At 41.6% G+C, this 27429-nt stretch overlaps 1 protein-coding gene across 1 annotated transcript in view; it reads right to left on the minus strand.

Annotated features, from left to right (window-relative positions):
* The window catches only part of LOC144784001 (uncharacterized), a 1599281-nt gene that overhangs the window by 1162682 nt on the left and 409170 nt on the right, over positions 1 to 27429 (minus strand). Inside the window, exon 8 of the mRNA XM_078662713.1 lies at positions 23726 to 23839. Coding sequence (XP_078518839.1) covers positions 23726 to 23839 — 114 coding nt within the window. The remainder of the gene's footprint in view (positions 1 to 23725; positions 23840 to 27429) is intronic.

Below are 27429 nucleotides of genomic sequence, written 5' to 3' on the forward strand. Positions count from 1 at the left end.
GGCCGATTTCAGGCCCTTAAGAATTCTAAGAGACCTAGGGACGAAGGCAGTCAACGATTGGAGGGAGGAACAGAAGAACCCCTGAAACCAAGGGGGCACCTGTATCCCTATTGCAGGAAGTAAAAGACACCTATATAGTGTGAATTTTCTCCATGAAAAAGATGGAGAGATTTTCACACTAGGAGTTTGATGATGGGAGCATACTTAATTGGTCTTTGTCTGCCAGGAAACTCTGAACAATGGAAAAAATGTCCTTGGTGTTATTCCTGGCTAAATCAATGCAAGTTGAATAGTTGAGGTTTTTAGTGTGTGCTATGGCAGTGTAGCAAAATGTTTGTTCATTCCTTAGCATGAGCTTTGCCCCACGGCAAAATTCCTTATGCCAGCCTCACTTAATTTTTTTACACTCCTGCTTTAGTTCCCTCCGAACAGGCGTAAACCATGGTTTAGAGGGAGAATCCCTGGAATGCCTATGGAGGGTGGCAGGGGATAAGAGATCCACGGTGTTTGAGATCCAGCTTGTAAAACAGGCAAGCCCCCTTTTAAGGCCATTAGCAGGATTGGGCCTGGAGGCCGCCAAGGCCTGGCTGAACAGGAGCGGGTCGATTATGGCAAAACAAGGTTTGCTTTTGGACCGAGTCGGGAAGTTAATGTCTGCCATTACCAAGGAAAAGTACGTCAAGAAGTGGTCAGACCAAGGTACCTAGGAGGGGGGCTTGGACCAAGATGTGAAAATAAGAGCAGATTGGGTCAAGGATGTGACCCCCAAAATGCGTCGGGAGGCTGACCCATTGGTTGAGATGGGCAAGGTTCAATGTGTCTAAAAACTCTTGGGTATCCCCCGTAACTGCCTGGTCGAGGTGTATATTCAAATCCTCAAGACCAATATAGTAGGAGAAGCGGAGTGGTCGGGGAACAATGACATCGCCCAGTGCTTTAAGAAAGGCTCCAGCCGTGTATTGTACAATACAGGGGATATCTTATCTAATTGCATGTAGAGGACATTGGTTAGGATTGGGGCCTAAAACTGTAATAATGATGGCTGTTTTGATATAAGTGTTATTGGTTGTATTATTTATGTTTGTTTGTTATTATTTTGCTGCTATAGAACTTTCATAAAAAAAAGAAAGGCTCCTGCCGGACCCGGGGGGCCTATAGATCAAAGAGCCTCCCAATGTAAAATGTGTCAAAATGCTGATGCTAAAATCCAACGTTTTGCAATCCCCCCAAAATATGGCCTCACCCCGTTGGAGGGCCCACTTGTCTCTATATATAAAAGCCACCCCTCCCCCTCTTCCTTTTGTGCGGTCGACTCTAGAAATCCTACAGCCATCAGGAATGGCCAACGTAACTGTGGCATTGGAAAATTCATCCAGCCAAGTCTCTGTGATAAACAGGAGGTCAACTGGTTTGTCCACAAGAAGATCAAAGACATCCTGATGGTGCTTCCTGAGTGAGCGGGTATTAAGGCAGCATGAATTATTCGCTCCTGCTTGTCCATACTAATAAGAGAACTGAGACGAGCTGGGCCAGCAGTGCCAAGACCCAAAGTGAAGCCACAGTTTGGACAAACAGAGTCATTGCACTCTAGCACATCCCACCTACTAGGGTGAGGGCAAGGATGAGGAAGGAGTGTCTGTAGTTGCTCACCGCTATACCGCCACCGGCCTTCAGGTTGGGGGTGATGGTGGGCAGCGTAGCTGGGGCTGCCCGCTTCTTGGATGCTCACGGGCACAGCTGGGCTTGAATTAGGCGTGCCCGCTGCACGTCTGCGCAGTGCGCATATATAATAAAGTTCAGCCAACGACTAGAGAACGCACTGCCCCAAAATAGCGTCTCTCGTATTCGGGCGGGAGAGCAAGGAAGTTATGACCCCTCGGGGGAATCCACACATAAAATTCATACAGTGCAATAATAAAACTTCAAGTTTAAAAAGGCTTCAAATGGTTTTAAAAATAACTAATACAAGTCTCAAGAATAGCAGCCAGCCGTGTGTGCAAATAGCGCAAAATGGATAATGTTCAGCAGAAGCTGGGCGGAATAACCTCTCAAGGCGCCTGTGTCCGTGCAGCGTACATATTTATAAGAAAGTTCAGCCAACTACTAGAGAACGCACTGCCCCAAAATGGCGTCTCTCGTAGTCAAGCAGAAGAACAAGGAAGTAGTGACCCCTCGAGGAATCCACACCTCACATTCATACAGTTCAATAAAAAGCTCTATGTTTAAAAAGGCTTAAAATGGTTTTAGAAATAACTAATACAAGTCTCAAGAATAGCAGCCAGCAGTGTGTGCAAATAGCGCAAAATGGATAATGTTCGGCAGAAGGTAGGCGGAACAACCTCTCAAGGCTCAAAGCATGACAAGAACGAGATAGGATCCCAGGTGCTCTAGGGGGCTGTGAATTCACATTATGTAAAAGGCTGTGAATGCATTTGCCTTATTTATGCTTTTTTCTAAAGGCTCGGAGGGAAAACTTAAAGGATGTACTCGATCTTACAAATAGGCATAGTTATGCCACTGAAGGTTTGGAAATATATGTTTTCGGTTCTGAACAGAAAAATCAAATGAAGAGGCTTTTCAAACCCATTATTAAAAAATGGACCCATTATTATTAAATCAATTCATATTTTTTCCAAATAATCATCTCCAGGTTCTGACCCAAGTTTAACCAGATACTGCCGGAGTATCCCACAGGCAACAATAAAGCACTATGGCATGGCCAATGCAGGCCATGTCATAGTGTTTAAAAATTATTCTTCATGCTGCATTGCAGCCGCATTACTGTCCAATATGGCAAAAAACATTAATAAAGCCAAAAGGTTGCATAGGCAAGAAATGTAGACTTTAGTAATGTTTATTTATTTAGGCGTCTGACAGGGTTTAGGACAGATTGTGAAACTTAAGACAGCACAGTGAAGATTTTGATATTAGTGCAAAGGCAAATGCGTTTGCATATTTCCTCACTTTTAAAACGGCTTTCAAATTACTTGGCAGTTGTGGTGTAAGCTAAGTAACCGAGATATTCTGCCAAGGTTCAGTGAAACAAATAGTATACCATAACACGTGGGTCATGGTAAAGCTTGTTAACAACAGCATGATTCAGTTTTATATGGTCTATGCAGAGTCGGCTTCCATCCTTAATCACCCAACTTAGGGGCCGATTATGATGTTGTTCTGAAAGGCTCAGAATGGGATTTGGTATTGCAGAATCCGATTTGGAACCCTTGTTCCCGAATGAATCGTTCACATTTCCTGATTTTAAGTTATATTATTGGGCCACATTTCCTGGCCGTATGTGCAATCTATTTACAGGGCCAGATTCACCAGTTCTAGGCTAACATTATATCTTTTTTTACAGAATAGTAGACCCCAACTACTGTAAGTAGGTAAAATTTAAGTTTGTCAGGAAATCTGTACCAATTATTCTTTGAAGCTGACACACAAGAATATGACACCATGGGACAACATGACATTACTGGGGGTGTTTCATATTCCAATATGTAAGGTCTGGTCGAGACTAGGCGTGAAAACGGTTGGGCAGCTTTTGGATGCGAATAGGTTCTGCTCATACTCTGGGCTTCAAGCTGCTTTTATCCTTCGCTACCATCATTTTTTAAAATATCTACAGTTAAGGGATTATTTCTGCTCTGAACGTAGGGTTCCAATAGGCTCTGACGTTCTTCCTAGTATGTATAAATGTAGCAGTAAATCCTTAATTAGCACGATCTAACAAGCGTTTTGTGATCTTAGGAATGATGATGTCCCACTTCTAGCTGCTAAATGGAGCAAAATGCTTTCTTGTGAGGTTTTTACCATCAGAAATATATAGGGCTTTAGAGATCTTGGAGGGTTCAGTGCATTCCTTTAATATAAAATTGCAGCTATTTAAGACTGTTTGTATGTTATAACACACCAGAGAAATGTATACGGTGGGGCACCAACCCTAACGCTGATAAAGCTAACTGCCCTAAGTGTGATTGTCAAGCAGCCGACATTCTCCATATGTTCATGATATGCTCTGTTCTTGAGGGGTTCTGCGAAGGGGTCACCCCTACGAAGAAAATGCTTGGATATAACATGGAATATGACATTTGGTTAAGACGGCTCCTGTCTATATTTATTGTTTCTGCTACACTCTGTATTGCTAGATCTTGGGTTTCAGCAGTTCCCCCTTGAGCTACTGAATGGTGGAAAAATTATTTTGAAATAACATAGATAGGGTTTAACTGGGATCCATTGGCTAGGTAGCAACATCAATGAGTATATTGCAGATTGATGGATTCCCTTTCAGTTCTATTTATTGCTTTTCAACTGGCCTTTCCTTGGCCTGATGTATGTCTGGTTTATTGATGTGTGCAATACTTTTTGGTTCTGCATGTCTTATACTGTGTTTCTTTGATATTACTTCAGTGGAGAAGTGTGGCTCAATGGTTAGAGCGGCAGACCCTGATACAGAGGTCTAGCCTGGGACCAGGGTTCAATTCCACGCCTCGGCGGGTCTTGGGCTAAAAAAAAATTCCACGGACCTGATAATTCTCGCCTCGGTGCCTATTCCAATCATAGAGTCGCAACTCTGGCCAATAGCTTGCTTAATCTCCACAACTGCCCCCACAACGCTAAGGATGCCTGGCCTCCACCATGGGGGTGCCCAGGAGTGGACACCTCACAGGGAAAGCCAGGATGGGTTCCACAGCGGTATTCATACAAGCGCCTTGAGACCCTTGCGGGTGAGTAGTGCGCTATACAAGTATCAATTTACATTTTTTACTACATCCTAGTTGGCTATATTAGTGCTTCTCTGTATCAATTGCTCCTTATTGTTGGCTAAAGGGTTTTTGACCAAAAGCATTTTCAGTTTTTTTGTACTGTGTATATGTACTAATTAATTCTGACAATAAAAAACCCATGCATGTAAAGTTAAAATGTCATCTGTGGACTGCAGCACACATTGTGCCACGCACTAGTGTGAGGAGGAAAACATGGCTTCAAGCTTACCATTGTAGTCTGACTGCTGCAGATTAAACTTGCAGGCCAATTTAGGAAAATGATCCTTTTGACAGGAGAAAAACTTTAAAAAAAATATTATTAAATCACCCGATGTAGGCCACGTAGCACATAAGGTAGGGTGTATGTAGAAATTAAATGTCACCATATCCCTTCAGCAACAAGCCCCCAAAGGCTATTTTCACTATGGAAGGCTCTGATTGTCCTATGACAAAACTAGAATGCAGATTAAACAACTTTAATTCTGCTATCTCAGGTTTGGGGCTTGCTAGAAAAATGATTCACCCATTATTTTTAATATTTATAAAAAATCCAATCTAATGTTAAAGTTAGTGTGAAAACGGTCCGTTAGCAGCAAAAATGGTTTCAACCTGGTGAAAAGATGGATTAAGGATAGCGAGTGTGATACATATCGGCCAAGAAAGAATAGCTGAGTAGATTTCGGAAGTTAATTAACTCAAAAGAGACAGAGGTAACAATGCCTGTTCTTAGTTAATTATATGGGGAGACCTCAAGATGGAATAGCCTTTGTTCTCTTACCCTAAATTAGACAGTTGGGAACAAGCCCAGTGGGAGTTGGAGACAGTCATAAATCCAGTTTGCCATTGCTTAGAAGGAGGAGACTGTTCATTTTCAAACATATGCCTAGGGCTGTATTACATAAAGTTCCCTGGGGGTGCAACTGGCATTTGCATCCGCTATGTGCCCCCCTCTGAAATACCATTAGCACTGACGCACATAAACCGCCAATGCTATCTTTAAGGGGGCATTCTCTGATTTGCTTGGGGGTGCCCCATGCAAATGAGGGAATCCCTTTGACTCTGTGCCCAGGGCATATTACTGAAGTGGGCGCAAAGGCAAAGAAGCTCTCAGAAGGCGCACTGACAATACAACTTTTAAAAAGTGGCGCACTGTCAGTGCTCCTCCTGAGAGCAGCCTCTGCAGGAGGTGACGGGGGTCCTATGGACCCCCCACATATCTCTTTGTAGGCGGGTGCAGTCACTGACTGCACCCGCCTGCAAGGGTATCTATAATCCCCTTTGAAAGTGCAGGCAGGTTGCAGTCTGCACTGTAAAACACGGAGTGGCTTTAAAGAAGCCGCTCCGTATTTCATGTACATGCGATGCCTCCAGGACATTGCTTGCTCGAGGCTGCCCTGGGGGCAGCGGATTCATAGTAATAGGATGCATTTTCATTGTTTTCACCGGGTGCACCATTTTGAAGGTGCACCCGGCACAAACAGTGAAAATGTGCCTACACCATAATACATCCTCTGAGGGGCACAAACGCTTACTCCAAGGGCAGAATGTCTGTGCCAACCTGGACTTCCATAAAACTGTGCATTCTAGGATAGTTAGGAGTAAGGTAAACAGCATGTGCTAGAACTTAGACCCATTGGCTAGAAAAAGTGTTCAGATATCACCCCTACCCACTTGCTGTGGAGCATATTAAGGTGGTACCTTACTCTCACCTTCTGAGAACAATTTCTGTAACTGTGGAAAACAGAAGAAGGGCTGTACCTTCTGACTGAGGCCTGTGCAGATACCAGAAGGGTTGGACCTTCTCCCATTTGTACCTAAGAAGTGGACTCCAAGGGTCAGTTAGTTGGTATCCTAAGAAGCTAGAGAGAGGAACACAACATGCTTTCCCCTGAAGTGACTGCTGACCAAATGCAGTTGGATGAAAACCTAACCCTGTTGTTACCTTCGCTGGAGTGAGTCGTTATCACTCTGTGCTGTCTATGAGTCTTAGTGGTATTCAGAAGGGCGTTTTCTGAAATCTCTGAAAAATGTGGATTTGGAAAAATATAGGTCTTCCGGATCTCCAGAGGACAGAGACCTTCCACCCAAGTCAATCAATCCAAGGTGCGATGTTGCTGTGTAGGAAAAACAAGCTGGCCCCGTTCTAGCTTTTTGCTGCTCGAAAAAACCCTTTTCAACAGAATCTTGTGGTAAGTGTATCCCACTTTGGTACCATCCCACCAGACACAGAGGTTTCTTTGGAATCCCGGAAATAATCTGATGAGTCTGGGGGACACAAAGAGCATGCCCCACCATCAGCATAGAACAAACGACAAATCCACATGTATGGACATTTACTTTAGGGGGCATAGTATTGTTACAAATAGTACTCCTAGTGTCGCCGCAGTGCAAGTGATAAGTTTAAATGGTGTAAGAAATGCATAAGCAAAAATCACAATGCTGACAAATGTAAGTGTAATTTTATATTCCAGCACATCCACCGGTGTACAAGTGTAACCTGTCCATGATTTAATAGTGGTACACACCGCAAAAGTAATTGTCAACATTTCCAGCCTTATGACTTTATCACAGGTCCTTTTCAAGACAGGAAAAAGAGGCCTATCAGACAAAATATCCACATTGGCAGTCAGGGGGAAAACCTTACCTCATATGAGTAAAAACTTGAAAGACCTTTAGGTTAACATTATCAACCAACAATTGCATTCTGTCAATTAAAAAATGGTTAGGGATGGGGAATAAATGCTCCCCTATACATATTCAATGATCACACAACGTTTACCCATGGATTACCTCCATAAGTAACCTCTTAAAATGAAAGCTTAAAAAATCTGCATCTTTGCCAAATGAAAATCAGGGAAGAAATAGAGATGCTAAATAGCTCAAAGAGATTCGGTTCCAAATCTTTATTCAGCCCAATCTCATTGACACATTTAAGATTATTTAAAAGACAGGGAAGCAATCATACATATATAATAAACAACACTACTAAGAAACATATTTCACAAATAACACCCAAACGAGCTTTCCCATATTAAGAACATGCTATGCATAACAGTAAAGGGGGCACAGTCTTTAAAATGGACAAACACTAGATATGCTTTTCCTGATTCAAATTGCTCTCCATGTAATATAACATGTGGATTTGTAAAGAGCACATTCACCCAATGGTATCTTGGTGTTGAATAACATATGTTTATTGCTACCCAACAGCATTAATGTTATCAACCTCAGAAGGATGAAAGTCTGAGTTGTTCCACCAGGATTAGAACCTGTGACCAAGTAGTCAAGCACAGGCTCCTTCAGTGGCCACATTAGTCCACTAAGTTACCAGACCCAGAATATGTAAGGTGCTATTCTAGAACATGTTATAGATCCTTCAATACAAAATAAAGAAAAGCAACAGTATAGTCCCTAATACTGTTTGAAGCAAAAGTCCATTCAAATAAAATGTCTTTATAACGTTATTCAAACTACAAAAATATAAAGTGCTGAGTGGTCTGTTTAGAAATGCCATCACATGGGCACAGTACTAAGTCTCTATGCCGCTGATTCATAAGAGGGAAGGCGACAAGATGATGTACTGTACTTAGCCGCAGCCTTCTTAAAACAAAGTGATGCTGAGTGTTCGTTACCAAAGATAAATACAATAAAGAATAAAAACTCTGAAAAAGCCTCCGACAAATAGGAAACAACAGTTGATATATTGGACTCAACAAGGATCTCATTTTCTGTCCTAGCACCTAAAAACACAGCCTTAACCTCAAATTTTGAAAAGCGATGATCCTATAGAGTCTTGGAGCACTGAGGTAGCATGCAATAGGATGGCAATTTCATTAATATAGGAGACATGATCTAATATAGACAATTATAGATTTTGTAAAAGCCGTTTCAATTTTGGCCAACGATAGAGTACCAAAGTAAAATGGGCTTAAGAGGGAGCAGGTCCACCAAGTGGGTTACCCCCACTTTGATATGCACAAAAGTGGATGGTGTTGAAGCTGGGGTGGACAAAAGGTGCCTAAAAAAGTTGTTCTATTCCACTTGTAGAGGATTACAGCTAGTATGACACCACAGGACCCTCAATATGTGGCAGCAGAGAGCTCTTGCTTTATAGCTGTTATCCATTTCCCTAATGGGTCTAATGTCAAGTTTACGGGAGTACCTAAAAACTCCCTTGCCCACACTGCTCATTTTAGATCTAGCATTTTTAATGTGTTGAGTCCATAAACCAATATTAGTGAAAAGTATACCCAAATAGAAAAAAGAAAAAACATTCACAATAGGGAAGCCCTTGATAAAAAATGTTTTACTCTTCAGGCTATTTCTACCACAAGTCATCGTAAATGTTTTAGTTATATTAATCTTTTGTTTCTTAGCCTCCATAAAGTCTGCAAAAGTGTTCATCAGTCGCTGCAGACCAGTAGTTGTCCTAGATATATAGGGACACATTAGGATCACGGGCGGATCGCCATGGCGGTGGCGATCTGCCCGTGATCCGACCCCGCCCGCCGCCCATTTCCCCCCGCCATATTACTATGGTGGGGGGGACCGTGGCGGACGGAAAGACCGTCCGCCGCTTTTCCGCCCGGTCAACGTAAAGGGTTTAATATGGTGGCAGTGTCTGTTAGACACCGCCAGCCATATTAACATGGGTGCGGAAAGATGCCTGCCGCCACGGAAAGGCATGCGGGAATAGACTGCGGGGGGCCACTGAGGGACCCCAGGTACTCTGGGGGTGGGGGGTGCCCATGGGGAGTACCAATGGTACCCCCCAGCAGTTCCATGCACAACATTGCAGGCACTGCCTCCAAAACAAGGTTGATTCATTGGTCCCAGCTGTCTGAGCCAATTTAAGCCATGCTTAATCCCTAAGAGCCTTTTTTTCCTAGAAGCAAGCACCTCATTATACTGCTATTTTACTTGCTTGACAATAGAATAATCCCATGGTGTGCTCTCCAGGGCTGTCCGTAGCAACATGGATGCTAGCGCACATGAATGATCAAATCGGATGTATGACGGTAGAACGCGTACCGTTTCTACGCGTGCCTTTACAACGCGTCTTCAACAACGCAAGTCGTTACAACGACTTGCGCTGTTGGGCGAGTATAGTGAATAGTATAATTTACTATTCTAACACCAGTCCCCGTGGATAGTAGGGAAGGTGTTGGAATAGTAAATATACTATTCTTTATCCTTTAGCGCCCTCCAGCGCAAGTCGTGGTTACGACTTGCGTTGTAAAGGACACGTCGTAAAAGCACTGCGGGGTAACATCCGCGTTGAAAAGGATGTTCCCCGATCAAATCAGCCATGTCTTTTGGGGTTCCCTGGTATAAAAGGCCTGGTCAATAAGCAATTAATTGACCAGGCAATTCTTTCAAATGCATGAATCAGCCCACCTTGGTCTAATTCATTGCCCAGACAGCAGTTGAAGTCAGTCTCATTCATAGCCAACAACTTGTGCGTTATACACAAGGGATCAACACCTGCCCACTTAATACAGACCCCATTTGGCCTAACTGAGGCATCATTATCTACACTGCTTATAGCAGTGGAGCCTTCAGCTCTGAAATGATACGATAAAACAATCGGATTATTGACGCTTATACCAAAGTTTGAGGCTAGGTGCCGGACTGAATATGTAATTAAAATATCATCAATTTTGGTTTGGCACCTCTACCAATAAAAGAATTGTTCTGCTCACTGGTTGAGGTGTTACAACCCTCCAGCAGCATCAAGACAAAATATAAACCTAAGGGAGATTAAGATTTTCCATAAGCATTATTTATTATTTTTTTTTTTTTTTATTCCTCATTTTGCGTATGAAGTGTATAAGGAGTACAGCAGAGAACTTTTAGACATCCACTTTTGTTCCTTCACTCTTTTCTTGTACTTTATCGACCACATAGAGTACCCCTTTGGTGGATCTGTCGCGTTTCAATTCTCTTATGTCCTTTACCTTTCAATAATTCTTAGCGAGTGGGTATGAGCTAGCCTCTAAGGCTACTCGGCGAGAAATTATTCCCGTCTGAATTATTGTCATCGCATTAATCATTGGAGATATTGGTGTTCTATTCAATTACCCCTACATGTTATTAACACAGTGATTTTCCCAGATTTCCCAGAAGTTAAATTTTTTGGAGGAATGTCCCTTTCTATCTAGTTTGTGAGTTGTTATTATGGAGTTTAGCCATTCCGTTTGCGAAGGTGGTACTGATTTAACCCAATTCAAACAAATCTCCCTTCTAGCCAGGAGTATCAAGACAAACAATAGGTCTTCTTGTTTCCTGTTTAACCTATCATTACTTAGGTTGAACTCGGTACAAATCCCAAAAATAATTAAAGTTGTACTCACTTTTAGGTTTGCTCCCAATATCTGACTTAGCGTGTTACCTACTTCTTGCCAGAAGGGATCCAGATGTGGGAATCTATGGAACATGTGTATGTCATCTGCTTTTTCTAGTCCACATTTAGGGCAGGATTTTATGGTCGCTCCTTTAAATTTTGACAGTCTTTTTGGTGTCCAATATGCCCTATGTAATGTGAACAGGTGATTTCTTTTTAAACGAGCTGGTTTAATGATGGACCAACATTTTCCACATGATTTCTGCCATAGATTAGAAATTTCTGGGTCTATGATGATTTTACTCCAAGTTTATTCGGATATTGAAACATTATCGTCTCCAGAGGTGATTATAGCCCAATACCATGTCGAGATTTCCTTTTTTATTGGAGAGATTTTGGTAATTTCTTTCTCTATGTCTAAATTTCCGGTTTTCCTCTCCTTCAAAGAACTTGCCCAACTTGTAAGTTGATAATACTTAAATTTTGAAAGTGTCCCGTTAGTGATTTCTGTGAGGTGTTGCCAAGGTAGTATTGAATTTTCTGTCATCAGTTGTCCCCAGTTATTAATTCCTGCCGTTCTTAGGGGGACTGCTAGGGCATCTTTTAAGCAATCAGGTGTGCCTGGTGAGTCCCATATTGGGGCCAAGGAGCTATAGTATGGGATATTTAGTAAACTTCTTACTTGATACCAGAGTTTTGCCGAATTTTTTAGTACCTTTAGTTTTATTTTTTTAAAGAATTTGGGATGTCCGAATTTGAATAGAAAGTGATCAGTTTTGTTTGTTAATGTTTGAAGGTATTGGGGGCAAAGGTCATAAATTTTCAAGAGGGGTCTTACGTTCTTGAATTGATAAGCTCTGTAGTATTCCACAATGTCTGGACTAGCCATTCCTCCTTGCTGTTTTTTTCTTCTTATTTTATTCCAAGCGATTCTTGAACCTTTTGAGGCCCAGATAAAAGCCGTTATATCTCCTTGTATTTTCTTCAGGTTGTCTTTTTTGAACTCTAGAGGTATAGTGTTGAAAAGGTATGTAAATTTAGGGAGAATCGACATTTTTACCAGGTTAGATCTTCCTATCATGTTTAGAGGTAGTTTGTCCCATACCATAAGAAGCTTTTTTGTCTCTTGAAAGATCCTGTTGAGGTTTAGTTGTGGTATTTTTTCGAGATCCTTTACTATGGTTATACCCAAGTATTTTATTTTATCTTTTGTATTTGGAGTATTATGTTGTGTGTTCCAGCTCATTGATTCAGTTTTTGTATCATTTGTCAAGTAACCAGATACTTTTCCAAATTCTGTGATTTCCTTGCTTATTGCTTGGGACGAATTTAGATAATTTTCTGTAAAAATCATTAGATCGTCTGCGTAGAGCGCTACCTTTTTGGTCCACTCCTGGTGTTTGAAAGGGATTATTGATTCATTGTTTCTAATTTTATCTGCCAAGGGTTCTATGTAGAGATTGAACAACAGGGGAGACAACGGACACCCCTGTCTTGTTCCTCTTTGTATTGCGAAGTTGTTGGTGAGAGACCCATTTACTAGAATCTTTGCTCTTGGGTTTCTGTAGGTCTCAGATATCATGTGACTGAAGTTTTGGCCAAGGTCGTATTTGCTAATGACTCTGTTTAAAAAGGACCAGTTTACCCGGTCAAATGCCTTCGCAGCATCAAAAGTTATTATTGTCAGGGTTTTTTTTTCACAATTTGCTATATCGATAGCTGAGAAAAGTTCGTGAGTGATTTGTGATATTTGCCTCTCTTTTATAAACCCCTTCTGGTCCGGGTGTATCAGTTTTGGCATTACCCGAGCTAATCTGCCTGCTATTATTTTTGTGAAGATTTTGTAGTCACAATTTAGCAAGGATATGGGTCTATATGACTCGCAAATTGTCGGGTTCTTTCCTTGTTTTAAGATAAGGCTGATGTTAGCGTCGTGCCAGGTGTCGGGGATTTTGTCTTTTTCCCTGTAAATCTTGTTTAATAACCTCGTCAATGGTGGTAATATAGTTTCCTTTACGGCTAAATAGAGTTCATTCGGTAAGGCATCAGGTCCTGCGGATTTCCCTTTTTTCAAGGATTTCAAAGCTGCTTCTACTTCTTCTGTACTTATTTCTGCGTTTAATTCTTCGGATTCGAATTCAGCCAATTTTGGAAGATTTAAAGAGTCAAGATACTTTCCCATTTCCTCTGATGGGGAGGAGAGATCTTCCATATACAGGTTGGTAAAAAATTGTTCGAATTCTTGTTTGATTTCCAACTCGTCGGAGGTTGTACCAGTTTGATTGCTTATTTGTATCTTGGCTATTTTATTTCTAGTTTGTTCCGTTTTGGTTTTCCAGGCCAATAGTTTCCCGCAGCCCTCTCCATATTCATGATTGGCTAATTTGCTAGCCTCCCACTTAATTTTCACTCTGTCTTCAAGATAGTCTGCCAGCTTTCCTTTTAGATCTTTTCTCTCCGCCTCCAGTGTATTTCTTGTTTCTGAATTTTGTTCTGTAATGATCTGTGCATCGACTCAACTTGACTAATAGCTCCTTCCCTTTCTTTTATCTCTTGTTTAGTGAGTTTTGATCTATATGCTCCCAGGTTGATGAGTTCACCTCTGATGACTGCTTTATAAGCATCCCATGTTATTTGATCAGAAGTGCCTACCTTATTGTCTTCAAAGAAGTTAGCTGAGGTTATGTTCAAGTTTTCTCTTATTTTTGGGTCTAAGAAGAGTGTGCGGTCTACTGTCCATCTAGGCTGAGATTTATTTATTTCTGAATTTATGGTCAGTTGAACTGCTGAGTGATCGGACAGATGTTCAGGTAGATGGTCCAGAGCTTTGATATTTTTGTGAAGGTTTTTGCTGATCAAAAAGTAGTCAATTCTAGACTTATGACCTAGCTTTTTGTTGTGTAGAGTAAATGGGTGATCCTTGTTTCCTTTCTCCCTCCACATATCGATTAAGTCCAGATCCCTTTTATATATGCTTAGCCATTCTCTCATTTTTGGCAAGTTAGATTGTTTTCCTGGGGGAGATCTATCTAACTTAGGGTCTATCATGATATTAAAGTCACCTCCCAACAGTGTTGGATCTGATGAGGATAATAGCTCTGTATATAATTTTTGTAGTGGCCTTGGATCGTCAGTGTTTGGTCCATAGTATCCCGCTATAGTAAAGTTACTATCATATATTTTCACTCTTGCTAAGGCCCATCTGCCTTTGACGTCTACTGCTTTGTGTATTGTTTTTACATTGAGCGATTTTTTAAAGAGTATTGTGATTCCTTTAATATTACAGCTTTGATCAGTGCAAACGTAGGAATCTACCCAATTCAATGATTTTATTATTTGCTCCCATTCTTTTTTTATGAGGTGAGTCTCTTGGAGAATGATCACTTCACTGTCCGCTAATTTTAAATATTCGAAAATTCTCCTTCGTCTGCTTGGTGTTCTAAGTCCATTTACGTTCCATGATAGAATTTTGAAAACTTTCATGGATTTAGGCATGATATTTACTCTTTTGGTGGTTGTTCAGTTCTCGATTCATTTTCGCTTGTCGTTCTCCTGCACTCCGCATTGCAATACTCTTGAGGATAATTTTTTCGTTTTTTTCCCCAATTTGCTCCCCACCCATAGAGTCTTTTTTATTTGGTTTTATATTTTCCTTGTGTCTAAAGTTGCCCTCCCTGAGGAAGCCTCCCTTCTTCTTCTTGGGCGGTATTATTCGCCCTATTTCGAGCTCCACAGTTCATTTTGTCGCGTTGCCTATCACTTTGATTTTATGTTGAAGTCTGTTGCTGGACTTTTATCTGTTCAATAAGGTTTTCCACTTCACATGGCTCTCTAATGTTGTGCATCTTATTCTGCCACATGATTCTCAGTGCGGCGGGGAATCTCATTTGTACTGTAGCGCCTAAGGCTTTTAACTCAGCCATGTGTTGCCCTAATTCCCATTGTCTGTCCTGGGTGGCTTTTGACATGTCTGAACGGATCCTGAAAATCCAATTATCTTTCTTTAGTGAGGTAGACTTTAGTCCTTCACTTAAGATTCTTTCCTTTAAGCATTATGCAGGAATTTTAAAACACCAGCGCCCAATGGGCTGGTAATACCACACACATGCCTCACTATCAAGGAGCACTTTTGGTTACTGAAGTCAACTGCCCATAAAATGGGACAGAGGGTGTTAACTGGGTGCAGAAATGCTTCTAAATCCACATCAAGACAATGTCACAGTGGGTAGAATCAAACACATTATTATAAAAATGTATGATCACTAGATCCTACCTGTCTCTAAAAGACAAAAGCACAAACTGATCATATAAGAACGCAGTAACAGTTCATCTAATAACAACAGGCAACATATTAGAGATTCGAATCTACAGGCCACCTTTGGCACACCCTGAAGAGAGTGGGATTGAGGCAATGAATATAGAAAAGAAGCCTTGAACATAAATTGGCTCAACACACCGGATTTCGTTGATGCAAATTATTTGTGAGGTATTGGTTATATTGAGCCAGTCTGAAGCTGGTAATTTATTTGGGAGCTTGGAAATATTCCATGTTATAAAATTGCATATCCCATCCTAATCGGGATTCTTATTTTGTAAAAGGCTGTTTATAAGTGACCTCAACTGGCCCACCCTGACTGTCAGGGGATATTTAGGGGGACGGAAACAGTTGGTTTGCCTATAGACTTAGAAGTTTGACTAAGAAGAGGTTGGATATATTCTCAGTAGGGCCATCCATACAGGTTAACTAAGGGATGCCCCGAATATTAAATCGTCAATCAACCACTGCAGATCACTCAGGGCAGCAAACCTATCTAAAAGAGGAACTTGAAAGAGAGGGTTGACAGTAGAAAATTGATCAAGGTGTAAATTCTCATGCATTTAGTGCAAATGGCAATAGAAGAATACCAGAGGGAGAAGCTTAATATTTACAGAATTAAACAGGAGAGAAGAAAATTTTGACAAATCTCTCCCGCAGACCTGGGATGTTTAAAATGTATGATGCCACAATTTTCCTCGATTGTCTTCTTCCAAAGGCCAATCCACCCAGCCCTTCCTTCCAACAGGACATGATCAGCTTTGGAGATACGAAAAATAAACCTGGGGGTCTATTTACAAGGAAATGACATGGAGCTGCATGCAAATTAGCAGCACCCCGCTGCATCATTTAAAAAAAAAACTGGGATGCACCATAATTTTCACCATATTTACAAGAATCAAGAGCACTCCTGTGTTTTCCCTTGCGCTATTGCATTTAAAAAAAATGTGCAAGGTTGCCTACTTTGCAAGGATGATTATATGCGGTGCAGGCACCCTTGCACCATGGTGCAAGGGTGTTCATGATGAAGGGATGAATATTTATGTGCAGGAAGGGACAAGTTCCTGCACATAAACAATCTTTAAAGGCAATTTGCTCATTTTATATGTGCTGCAGAATGCAGCACGCATAGAAAGTGCAAAAACGAGGAGAAATAAAAGTATTTCTTCTCATTGCTCCAATCTAATACTTGCTATTCAGGGGCATTTGTTTTTGGCGCTGCCTCAGATTTACAGATCCTTGTAAATCTGGGGCAGTTTATAAAAAAGAGTGTTGCGGTAGAATGCCCTCAGCGACACCCATTGCATGCCCCTTTCATGCAGATGCCTGCGTAAAAGGGGACAACATTTACAATGTGGCATTAACCCATGCAAAGTGGCATAACGCCACTTTATAAATATGGAGCAGGACATAGTGCTCCTGGAAATTTGGAAAAGTGACGTTCCAGTGGGGCAATACCCTTGTAAATATGCCCCTTAGCCTGCAGCCAGTTAAGGGCTTTAATTCATAATTGGTCTGATAACTCAGTACTTTTCTGAGGACCAGGGGTGGGGCATTCATCATTATCACAACAAATGGGCAGGATTCAGGTGGTAAATTACTGGAAGCATCATTAGAGCGCTCCGCCTCTATGGTTTGAACCCTCGTGTTCTTCATTACCCCAAATTGGATTACCCTGTGAGGCTTGAGGTAGCCTAGAACTGCTAGTGTTCCTAGCTGGATTATTAGCAACAACACTTTGGAACTGATTGCAATGCTGACCCGCTACAACCCTAGATGACTTGCCCGAGAACAAATTTCCCTCCAAAGTATGAGGCCCTCCCACACCGCCCTGCCCAAGGTCAACTCAATTTTAATGTTGCACTAGTGGGTTATACAGCGAAGTGGAAGGAAGGGGGACCTTATGTCTATTGGCAGATCTGTTAAGAGAAAACCCCGGGTGCCTGGATATAAGGAAGATGAGCAACTGTACTATTGGGGGTGGTTGGGAGACTTGACATAATACCACACAAATGGTTTTTAACCCCTCCCATGCGCCCGCGATTTTGCGGAAGTGTGGCACTTCCGCAAAACGGGCGGGCCACGTCGGCCATTGGCCGACGGCAGCACCAGCGAGGTGGCGTTGCCGTCGGCCAATGGCCGACGGCAGCATGGAAGGGGTTAATGGTTCCCCAAATGCACATGAATAGGAGAAAGCAAGGATTCAACTGCCCCCTCACAGAGTCCAATAAGTTCCCTTGTAAATGCTTCCAGTCCTCGGCAAGGGATGCAGTGATGCTCACAGGGCCTGTATCAAGAACACTGGTTGAAGAATATGTTGTGTTATAGCCCTTGCCCCATGGCATCTTTTATGTTTAGCTGGAGGGTCCATGTATGTGGTGAAAATATTTCACTTCAGCATTCCACCCAGGGTCAACAAGGGGGACCATAGGAGGCAGCTATTGCACAATTGATGCACCCTGCACTAACTCCAGGTCAGTGTCACAAGCAGCCTGTGATTTTGACTTGGAAGATAAAATTGTCCCAGTCAGAGCAGCAGTTGCAATTGATAGGCGGTGCTCAACTTGTGCAAGTTCCTTGTTATTAGCACCCATAGCATATTTAATATACCTGTCTAAAGAAGAATTAGATCCTGACTCAGCAGAGATAGGAGGTTTGCATTTTGGCTTCTCAAATGCTGGGGGCATTTCAAACAAAACAGTAGCAAAACAGTAAGATAACAGAACCTCCAATAAGCTGTGGTCAACAGGGGTGTTGGCCAGCCGCCCTTAGCCCGAGCCTTAGCCCGGTGTATCCTGCACTGCAGGAGAAGGAGCGTGGGTAAAAAATAGTTGCGGAGGGTGGGGCTGCTGCCACGGTTGTATGATGTTACAACGCATTCCGTTGTAAAGCATGCATTTTCCACGCATGCGTTACAAAAGAATGTCTTTCCCACGCATAACCTTTACCAGAAATATTGCTTTACCATGCATACTTTTACAACGATTTTCGTGGTAAATTCATGCATGGTAAGGGCATACTCTTGGTAAAGGTTATTTCCCCACCCCTAAACCTTTCTTACAAATACCCCTCCCCTGCCCTTAACCCTTAAATCGGACCTCTTTCTTTTTTTTCTTAAATCTAATATTCCCCTTAACTCTACACGTTGTCTCTTCTCAATGTTCTTCTGTGTTGACGTTATAAGTTGTTAAGAGGAAACAGAGGGCCTTATTATCAACAAAGGGCGATACATTATCGCCACTTTTATCGTCAGGAAACTGCAGCTAAAGCGGCGATAATGGGCTTGATAATATGCCATTGTAAATTCCCATAGAAGCCGAGGTTCTGGTGTTAACCTGGGCTTCTATGGGAATTCACAAGGGCATATTATCAAGCCCATTATCGCCGCTTTAGCGGCAGTTTCCTGCCGATAAAAGCAGCGATAATGTATCGCCCTTTCTTGATAATAAGGCCCGGAGTGTCTTTCCATTCCCTCTAACAACACGGATTGCCTCCCTATTCCCTCCACATAGAAAATGCAACAGGTGTGATTTTTATTGGGGGGAAACCCCACCTAGCCCCCTGTTTTTTTACGCTTTTTTGGGTGGGGGGAGACACCCCAAGCCCCCTTTTTTATTTTTAGCCTTTAACACACATGCTGTTACTACGTATTTCGTAGTAAAGCTATGCGTGGTAAAGGCTACTCGTCGTAACCACGCATGTGTTGTAATGCAAGCATGGTTAAGTTATGCGTGGAAACGGCCGCGTTTCAGTGGCCGTTCCCCGATGCCACCTGTGTCCTGTTTCTTCCCTGTGAAGATCCGTGCTCTGTAAGTCCACGCGCCCCCTCTCATAGAAGCCCAGCAGGTGGTGCTGCACTCCTGCACTCCAGGAGAAGGAGAGTGATTAAAATATATTACAGGAGGGGCAGAGCTGCAGCCACCTTCTTGTGATGATCTGTGCTCTGTAAGTCCCCGCGGCCCCTCTCAGGGATGCCCAGTGAGTCCTGCTGCCCTCATGTGCTGTAGGAGAAAGAGCACGAATAAAATACGCTGTGGGGGTGGGGCTGCTGTCACCTGTGGCCTGCCTCCTCCCTATGTTGATTCATGGTCAGTAATTTCCCACAGCCCCACCCACGGATGCTCTTCGAGTCCTGCAATATTCCTGCACTGCAGGAGAGGGAACACAAGTAAAATACATTGCAGGGGGGTGGGCTGCTGCTACCTGGGGCCCGTCTCCTCCCTGTGATGATCCTTGCTCTGTAAGTCCCCACATCCCCTCTCAGGGGTGCCTGGTGAGTCCTGCTGCACTCCTTCTGAATCAATCAGAGGATGAGCTGTGTCTAACTATTTAATGAACGAAAAAAGATTTAGCTTACCAATGTACCATAAAACTTGAAAACGAGGGTGGAGGGACTGTACTCCCAGACACTGAGAGATAATATTCTGAATTATTAAGACACCTGTGCAATTAATCACACCACACCAAACTAAGAGTCATTGCACTCAAGGACATCCTGATACTCATTAAGGGCATCTCCTCAGTTGCATTGCAGGAAGGTTTTTTGAGCAAAATGAGTTTGACCATCTGAACAAGAAGTATCCTAAAACGTATACCATGTATGCCTTACCCACGATACATAAGGACCTATGCCATCCTCCAGGAAGATGAGTTTTGCATAGGTGGGCAAATGCCACTAATTCCCCACATCTGTCTTTAAAAAAACAAAATTACAGAATGGAAATGTTGGCTGATACTGTCATTCTAGAGGTCAATGAAGTTGTTGCCTAACTGTTTGAATTAGTTATTTACCCAATTGCAAATGTGGATATTCTTAGCACAATCCCAAACCCTTTTTTAATGCACTCAGGGCATGGTTATTCATCTTTACAGATTGCTCAATATTTGTTTTCCCCAAAAAAGACCCATGTTAATTGTCCTAACAATCAAAATGTTGACAACTTCTCCTGCTTCCCCACTTTTGAATCATGGACAGATTACCCTTGTATACCAGTGGATGTACTTACATTTGTGACCATTTCAATTTTCATATGTGTACTTAATTCACTGTGTAATCTTATCACTTGCACTAAACCTACGTCAGGATCATCATTATTGAAATAAATGTTTTTGGGGACTATACTGTGCTGTTTTGGCCCTCAAGACTCATCAGGGTATCCAGTTAATCTGAAGAAACCACTGTTTCCTGATACGGAAGCAGCCTTTCCTCCTTGGAGGATTCTAGGCTCCAACAAAGAGACTCCAAATGAAGAATTCTTGACTAGGCAAAGGTGGGGAAAGTATCCAGCCTACAAAAGGACTTTCCTGTGTAGGAAATGTGAACTTTTCCTGACAAAATCAATGCATCAGCAGGTCCTTGTGCAGCAGCTCTCTGACTTTGCAAAGACTTCTTCAGATTCAGTCTTCAACCTTGGTCCGCTGAAAGATCTGACTTCCAATTCGGAGGCTAAGTCAGAGCAAAAAATCTTTGACCAAGACAAAGCCACTTGGCGTACCTCATCCACTGTCCATGGCAGTCAGCCTGGAATTGTACCTAGGTCTCAATTGCACGCAAAAAGGTACTTTGTAGAGGTGCTTTACTTTCCTTGGTGTTTTAGCTCTAAATCAATAACAATTCATATACCCAATTCCACTTATTGGATTTTTGTTGTATTAGTATAATTTTGCTTAATACCCTTTACTCTGTTTTTACAAATTGGAATGGGGTTTTTATTCTGTTGAATTTTTGACTTTTTAACTGTTATGGGTCTTCTAAATGTTGTACACATTATCTTTGAGTTTAGCCTTTCTGCAATGTGCCATAGCCTGCAGGAGCTAAGCTCATGTTTAAAGTACTGTAACCTTTGCCTGACCCAAAACCAAATATTTAAGTAACTTTATTATTTGTATATTCACTTTCTTACACCTATATCTTAGAGTACCTTTAATAATTCGTATAGAATTATATCTTCATTTTTCACTCTGGTTAATAATTTAGCATTTGATCTGTCTCAAACAGATTTGGTTTGTACGAAAAACTTGAGGTAATCTAAACGTCAGGAACATTCATTCCACACTATAAGAAGGTTTCTTGTAAGGGCATTATTTGCCAAATATGTCAAAGTAAAAGTGACAGTTTTGTATGACTCGTAAACCTCTGCTAGAAATATGCAACTGACATTGCACATAAAAGGACCAGAGGAGGTTTTCACTCTCAGTAAATGTCTAATGTGCGCCAGCTGACTGTTTTGGCATGTTTGACTATTGCTACAAGCTGTCAAGGTGTCTCCCCTTGTACTTCCCAGTAGAATGGCAGCAGTTTGCCGCAGAGCAACATTCACAGGTGTATTCTTTGTCTTCAACTTATTAACCTGTTCCAATAAGGTGCCATCCTCCGCTCTTGCTATTTTGGCTGCTACTCGTGTGTGACACATACTGAAAGGCTCAAAATAAGTAGGTGGTCTGGCAAGTATGGAATGCACAGATAGCAGATTTGCGGCCAGATGTATGATGCATTTTACAGATTTCAAATGGCCCATCAGGTCATTTGTAACTGGTAAAATGCATTTTCCTACGTACCACCTCATTTGCGAGTCGGTAACATATTACAGTTAGGGTTTGCAAGTCGCTATTAGGAAGGGGGTATAACGGGTGTCTCTTCTAATAGCGAGTCGCACTGGTATGTGTGAATGTTTTGTGACTGGGAATGAGGTTGAAAAACATTTGCAGATTCCACCAATTTCAATTTGTTGATAAACCATTTGCAAACGGGAAGTGGTCCCCAAAGGGACCCCTTCCTATTTGTAAATGGGGGCACCAACATTTTTCAGATCAGGCAAAGGTTCCACAGACCACTGCATACTGAGAAAATAAAAGGAAATTTTTTCTTTTTTATTTCTAAAATGAATCTAATTTTCCATTAAGGAAAAGAAGCTGCATTTCCCCCCCAAAAAGAAAAAACCTTGTTTATTTAAAAATCAGTCACAGATATGGTGGTCTGCTGACCCCAGCAATCCACCATCCCTGTGAGTGCCGGCCATTCCGAAAGGGTCGCGAATTGCGATCTGCCTCATGAATAATAATGAGGCAGGTCCCTTGCAACCCATTTGGGAATCGCAAACGGTGTATCCGACACTGCTGTACATCAGGTTTTGCTACTCGCAAATTGCAAATTGCTAAAAATCTCAATTTGTGAAGTTGAAACCCTGACGTCGTCCATGTGGCCCATAAACTCTACAGCCTCTGACTAATTCGAAAGCAGTAAGCAAAGTATTATTACATTTGATGTGACTTTAAAGATAACATTTCCCTTTAGATAATCACCCTGAATGTGGAGTTTACCTATGGAACCAGTAGCCATACACATCTTCCAATCCCTATATTGTCAACTATGACTCAGTTTTCCAGATTAGAAAATATTTTTGGGGTTCCATGTTATCTCATAAAACATATAGGTCCAGATGTAGGTAGCCTAATACCGGTCGGTAGCGGCCGAAATTACCGAATTTCGGCCGTTACCGACCGGTATTAGGCTTTTGAGATGTAGGTGGCCAATTTACAGATTCAGTAATTTACCGAATCAGCATTTTAAGGAATCGGTAAATTACCGATTCCTTAAAATACCGAATCGGTAAATTACCGAATCTGCAATGTAGGGAGCACTCAAATGAGTGAATTGCATAGTTAAGGATTCGGTATTTACCACCAACCAAAAGTTGGTGGTAAATATCGAAAACCTTTGGAAAAGCCTTTTTGTGCATTTACAAAAGTGCCATGTGGCAGACATACATGCCCTTAGGGCATGTATGTGTGCCACATGTGCACACATGAGCGATTCAGTGGTGCAACAGGGTGTCAATGTGACACCCTGCCACCCTTGAATGTGTTCCCCCATTACCGAATCAGTATTTACCGATTCGGTAAATCCCATTCATTCCTATGGGCCTCCAGGCCTTTAGGAATGAATGGGAATTACCGAATCGGTAAATACCGATTCAGTAAATACCGAATCATACCGATTCGGTGATACTTACCGAATTATTTCCTACATAGCATTAACCGATTCTAAAATACCGAGTCGGTAAAATTCGGTATTTTAGAATCGGTAAATTAGAATTACCTACATCGGGCCCTTACTGTTTTAAATAATAATTCAGACTGTAATAGTGATAGAGATACGTGGGGACTTAAACATTCTTTCAACATAGAAGCATCTCAAGTACAGGTTCAGAGCAATGAGATGAACAGTTGTCTGTGAAGTAAATGCCATTACTATGACTTGTAAGATTCATTTCAAATATTAGATAAGACTGATGTACAGACCACATTCTGTTCTGCTGGTTCTTCAGGATTTTCACAAATGAGAAGAGGGTAGTTCTCTTTATCATTGCCAGTTATTTCAGAAGTAGTACCTGGAGTAAATTCTTCCCCAAGTGGCTGAAGGATAGGATGACAAAAAAGAATAATAAATAGTTGAACATTGAAGTTTTTTGTAATAGTCCTACAATATCATTATCATTAATTAATTTTAAAGTGAACCAAGTTTACATGTAAATGGGTATCTAAAGAACCTTACAGTGCATTTTGGGGATATATAGTATAATTAGGAAAAATTACACCCTGCTGTACATTCGCTGAGGAGTTCCCAACTTCATAAAGTAATGAGGATGATGGTTGATTTCCGTTACAAGGTCATGAAACTCAGAAGTAACTTGTAATATCCTTCTAAAGTAAGGCAGAAAGTATTGTATTTCTCATAATGCATGGACACATCATGCCTCTTCTCACACATCAGCAGTGGGATTTGCTAGTACAGGAAGCCTCTCTGAAAGATAGCAAACCCTTCTAGTTCACTGTCTTGGAGTGGAGGCACAAAAAACAGCCCATATCTTCAGTCACCTTCCGCATTGCTAGTAAAAACTTGAAAGGGGCACTTAACTAGCATTTATGCAGCCCCCCATCTGATGTTGAATTTATAATATACTGTAAAAGCTTGAGTGGCTTCCCAAAAAAATCAATGGGAGGTAGAGGGTGTGATTAACCACAGTGTTAGTTGCAAGGTCCCGGGCCCTGATGGTGTCCCAGTTAATTTGATAAAATATAACACAGATTTTTGGGCACAATTATTAACCAATATTTTTAACAGTCCTGCTCATTCTCTGGTGCATGCTTCATGGTCCACTTCTATTATAGTTCACATCTTTAAAAAGGGTGATCAGTGTCAACATGGATGTTACAGGTCCATCTCATTATTCATCACCACTATCATAGACCTTTGGAGGGTCATATATAACAGAATCAAGAAATGGGTCCAAGCTGAGTCAGTCCAATGTCCATGCCAGTATGGGTAGAGAAATACAATAGGGACAACCGAACAGTATTTACATTTAAATTTGGTACGCTGTAATTATAATTTTGCCAAACAAACCCCACTTTACCTGCTATTTCTGGGCTTGACCTCAACATTTGACTGTGTTAATCACTTTAAGCTGTGGCAAATGCTTATTTCTCGTGGGCTGGATAAATCACTAGGGCACTTTTTGGTGTATTTGCATATTGAAAAATTGGACTGTAGCATACCTTTGTGGCGATGGAAATATGTAATACCTTTAGCAAAAAGCACGTCCAAAAAGCTTTCTATCATTTTAAGCGCCCCCACAGAATTATTAGGGAGGAGAGGAAGCCAAATGTTATATCTTACCGGAGCAGAATTTTGCTAAATAGCTCCATTAATTATCTCAGTTGTGCACATGGAAAGTGGGAACACTCATTACTATTTTGTTTTAGAGCAACTACAAAAAGGTTTTCTTGTGTTTCCCATTAGGTTACATAAATAACTTAGATGATATTCCCTACCCTTGCGATGACGAATCAGTACTATCCATGGTGCACTTCACACTTTTCTGTACATTTTATCTGAGATACACAAAACATTTTTTATCCTGCTTTTTAAAAAGAAATGTCATGATAACAGACACTTTAGATCTGCTTTCACTTTTTTATTACAATTTTCTGATGATGAATCTGTCATGCATGTTGTGTTTTTCCTGAGATCTGCAGTGAAGGCCAAAGGCATTATACCCTCGTAATTATGCCACTAGTACTGTTTTATCATAGGAGTGTTACCAGAATGCTGCTATGTACATTATTTTCATCTGAAGAACTATTTTTATATTGTGTGGTTTTAAATGTTGTAATTATTATGCTGCTATTACTGGTTTGTTGTAGGGATGCTACAGGAATGCTATTGTGCACACTATTTATATTCTAATGAACTGTTTTTACACTAACGCTCTTATTTTTATGTTGGTCGTAGGCTTTCTGACCAACATCTTCGGTTTCACTTTAAACCGTTGTATTACAATGACAGTGGTTGCAAGTGAATCCGGCTGGCCTCCGACACAGTCGGCCAGCATGTAATCCCTTAAGCGCATGCCGTTGGGATCAAGATGTTGGTTTCCCACGGGCTTTTCCTGTCAGGCTTTCCACCGTTAAAAGCCGGTCAGAAGCGACTTTGAAGGCGCCTAGCAGGCCTCCCTTGCAAAAGCGGCCTCCAGTTGGAGGCCTGGGGGCATATATGGTGCCCCCTTCCAAATCCTTGCCACATGGTGCAGGGATTAACAAAAACTCCCATTTCTCTATGGGAGCTTGTGCTGCAGCCGGTTTACATCCGCAGCACAAGATGCCATACATAAATGGAAGTATGCAACTGCACCAAATGTGGTTGCACTGTAATAGTGGTGTTGGGACCGCCAACCATAGGTCAGTTGGTCCTGAGACCGCAACAGTGCCCTTCGACATCGTAAGCAGGCCCTTAGTTTTTTCACTGTTCTGGATCGTTATGCAACTTTTATGGATGTTCATTTTATCTGGATAAAATTTTCTAAATCTGATATAATATATATAAGAAAAAAGTATGCCCTGTGGTTTATTCTGAGTCATCAAGGAGTTCCGGACATTATAGAGGAACGAGGTTGAAGGCAGGTTCAACATCACATTTTAGAGACTAGATGACAAAGATGAGTCTACAGCAGAGGACGAGGGCGTAGCCTTTTCATACCTAGGCTCATTCAGTAGTCTATTTAAAGGCACTAACTATTGAGTATGGCTGGAGAGCTCTTAATGGTCATGTTAAATCTCACACTAAAGGCGCCCATACCTACAACAGACCATTCCACACAAGCTGTATAGATTACATCTTGGTCGATTTGCAGCTTTGGCCAACATTTATTGACATAACCCAGGATTGGTTAAGAGACACACAGACCATGGATAATAAAGTGGTCACCTTTGACTGGGTAAGATATTTTGGCAGATTACACGCTGGCAATTTTGTGAACCTTCCAATACCAACAGATTTTATATCATCCCAGTCACTATGTAGCAAAATGCTGATGTTTGAAATTGCAGATATCATTCAGGCTTTGAATTCTATCTCACGTGGGCAAGCAGCTGGCCTGGATGGCATTGCTCCAGACATTTTTTTTAACTAATATAGAATCCTGGCCTCATTACATCTTAGCCTTGGCTAATGCAATTGCAGCGGGGCCCCCATTCCTGACTCTTGGAAAGCTGCTATAGTCTTGCCAATATTTTTAAAAGATGGCCATTCCTTACCATCTAACTACAGGTCAATAAGCTTTATAGACTTTATTCAAAAGATTTTTGGTCGATGTCTACTGAATAAGGTACAACATTTAATAGATGAGTATGACATCCTTTCCAGCAGGCCTCTGCACCAGGGTATCCACTATCGACCAGGCCTTTCAATAGTGTAGTGGAGAACTGTATTGATCCGTGGTGGCAGTTTACACTTCACATTTTTCAACCTAAAATCGACTTTCGATTTATTTGATTTCAAGACAATACTTTTGGAGTTTTTTGGCTGTTCTAGGTATGACCCCATGATTTTACTTCTTCTAGTCCGTTTTTCCCAAAGGCAATTATGCATGCATAAGTTGGGGATGGGATCAGACTCAGTTGACAGAACAAGTACCCGTTTGCAAAAGTGTTTGGCAGGGTTGTGT

The sequence above is a fragment of the Lissotriton helveticus genome, chromosome 10, assembly GCF_964261635.1.
Source record: "Lissotriton helveticus chromosome 10, aLisHel1.1, whole genome shotgun sequence".
NCBI classification, from domain to species: Eukaryota; Metazoa; Chordata; class Amphibia; order Caudata; family Salamandridae; genus Lissotriton; species Lissotriton helveticus.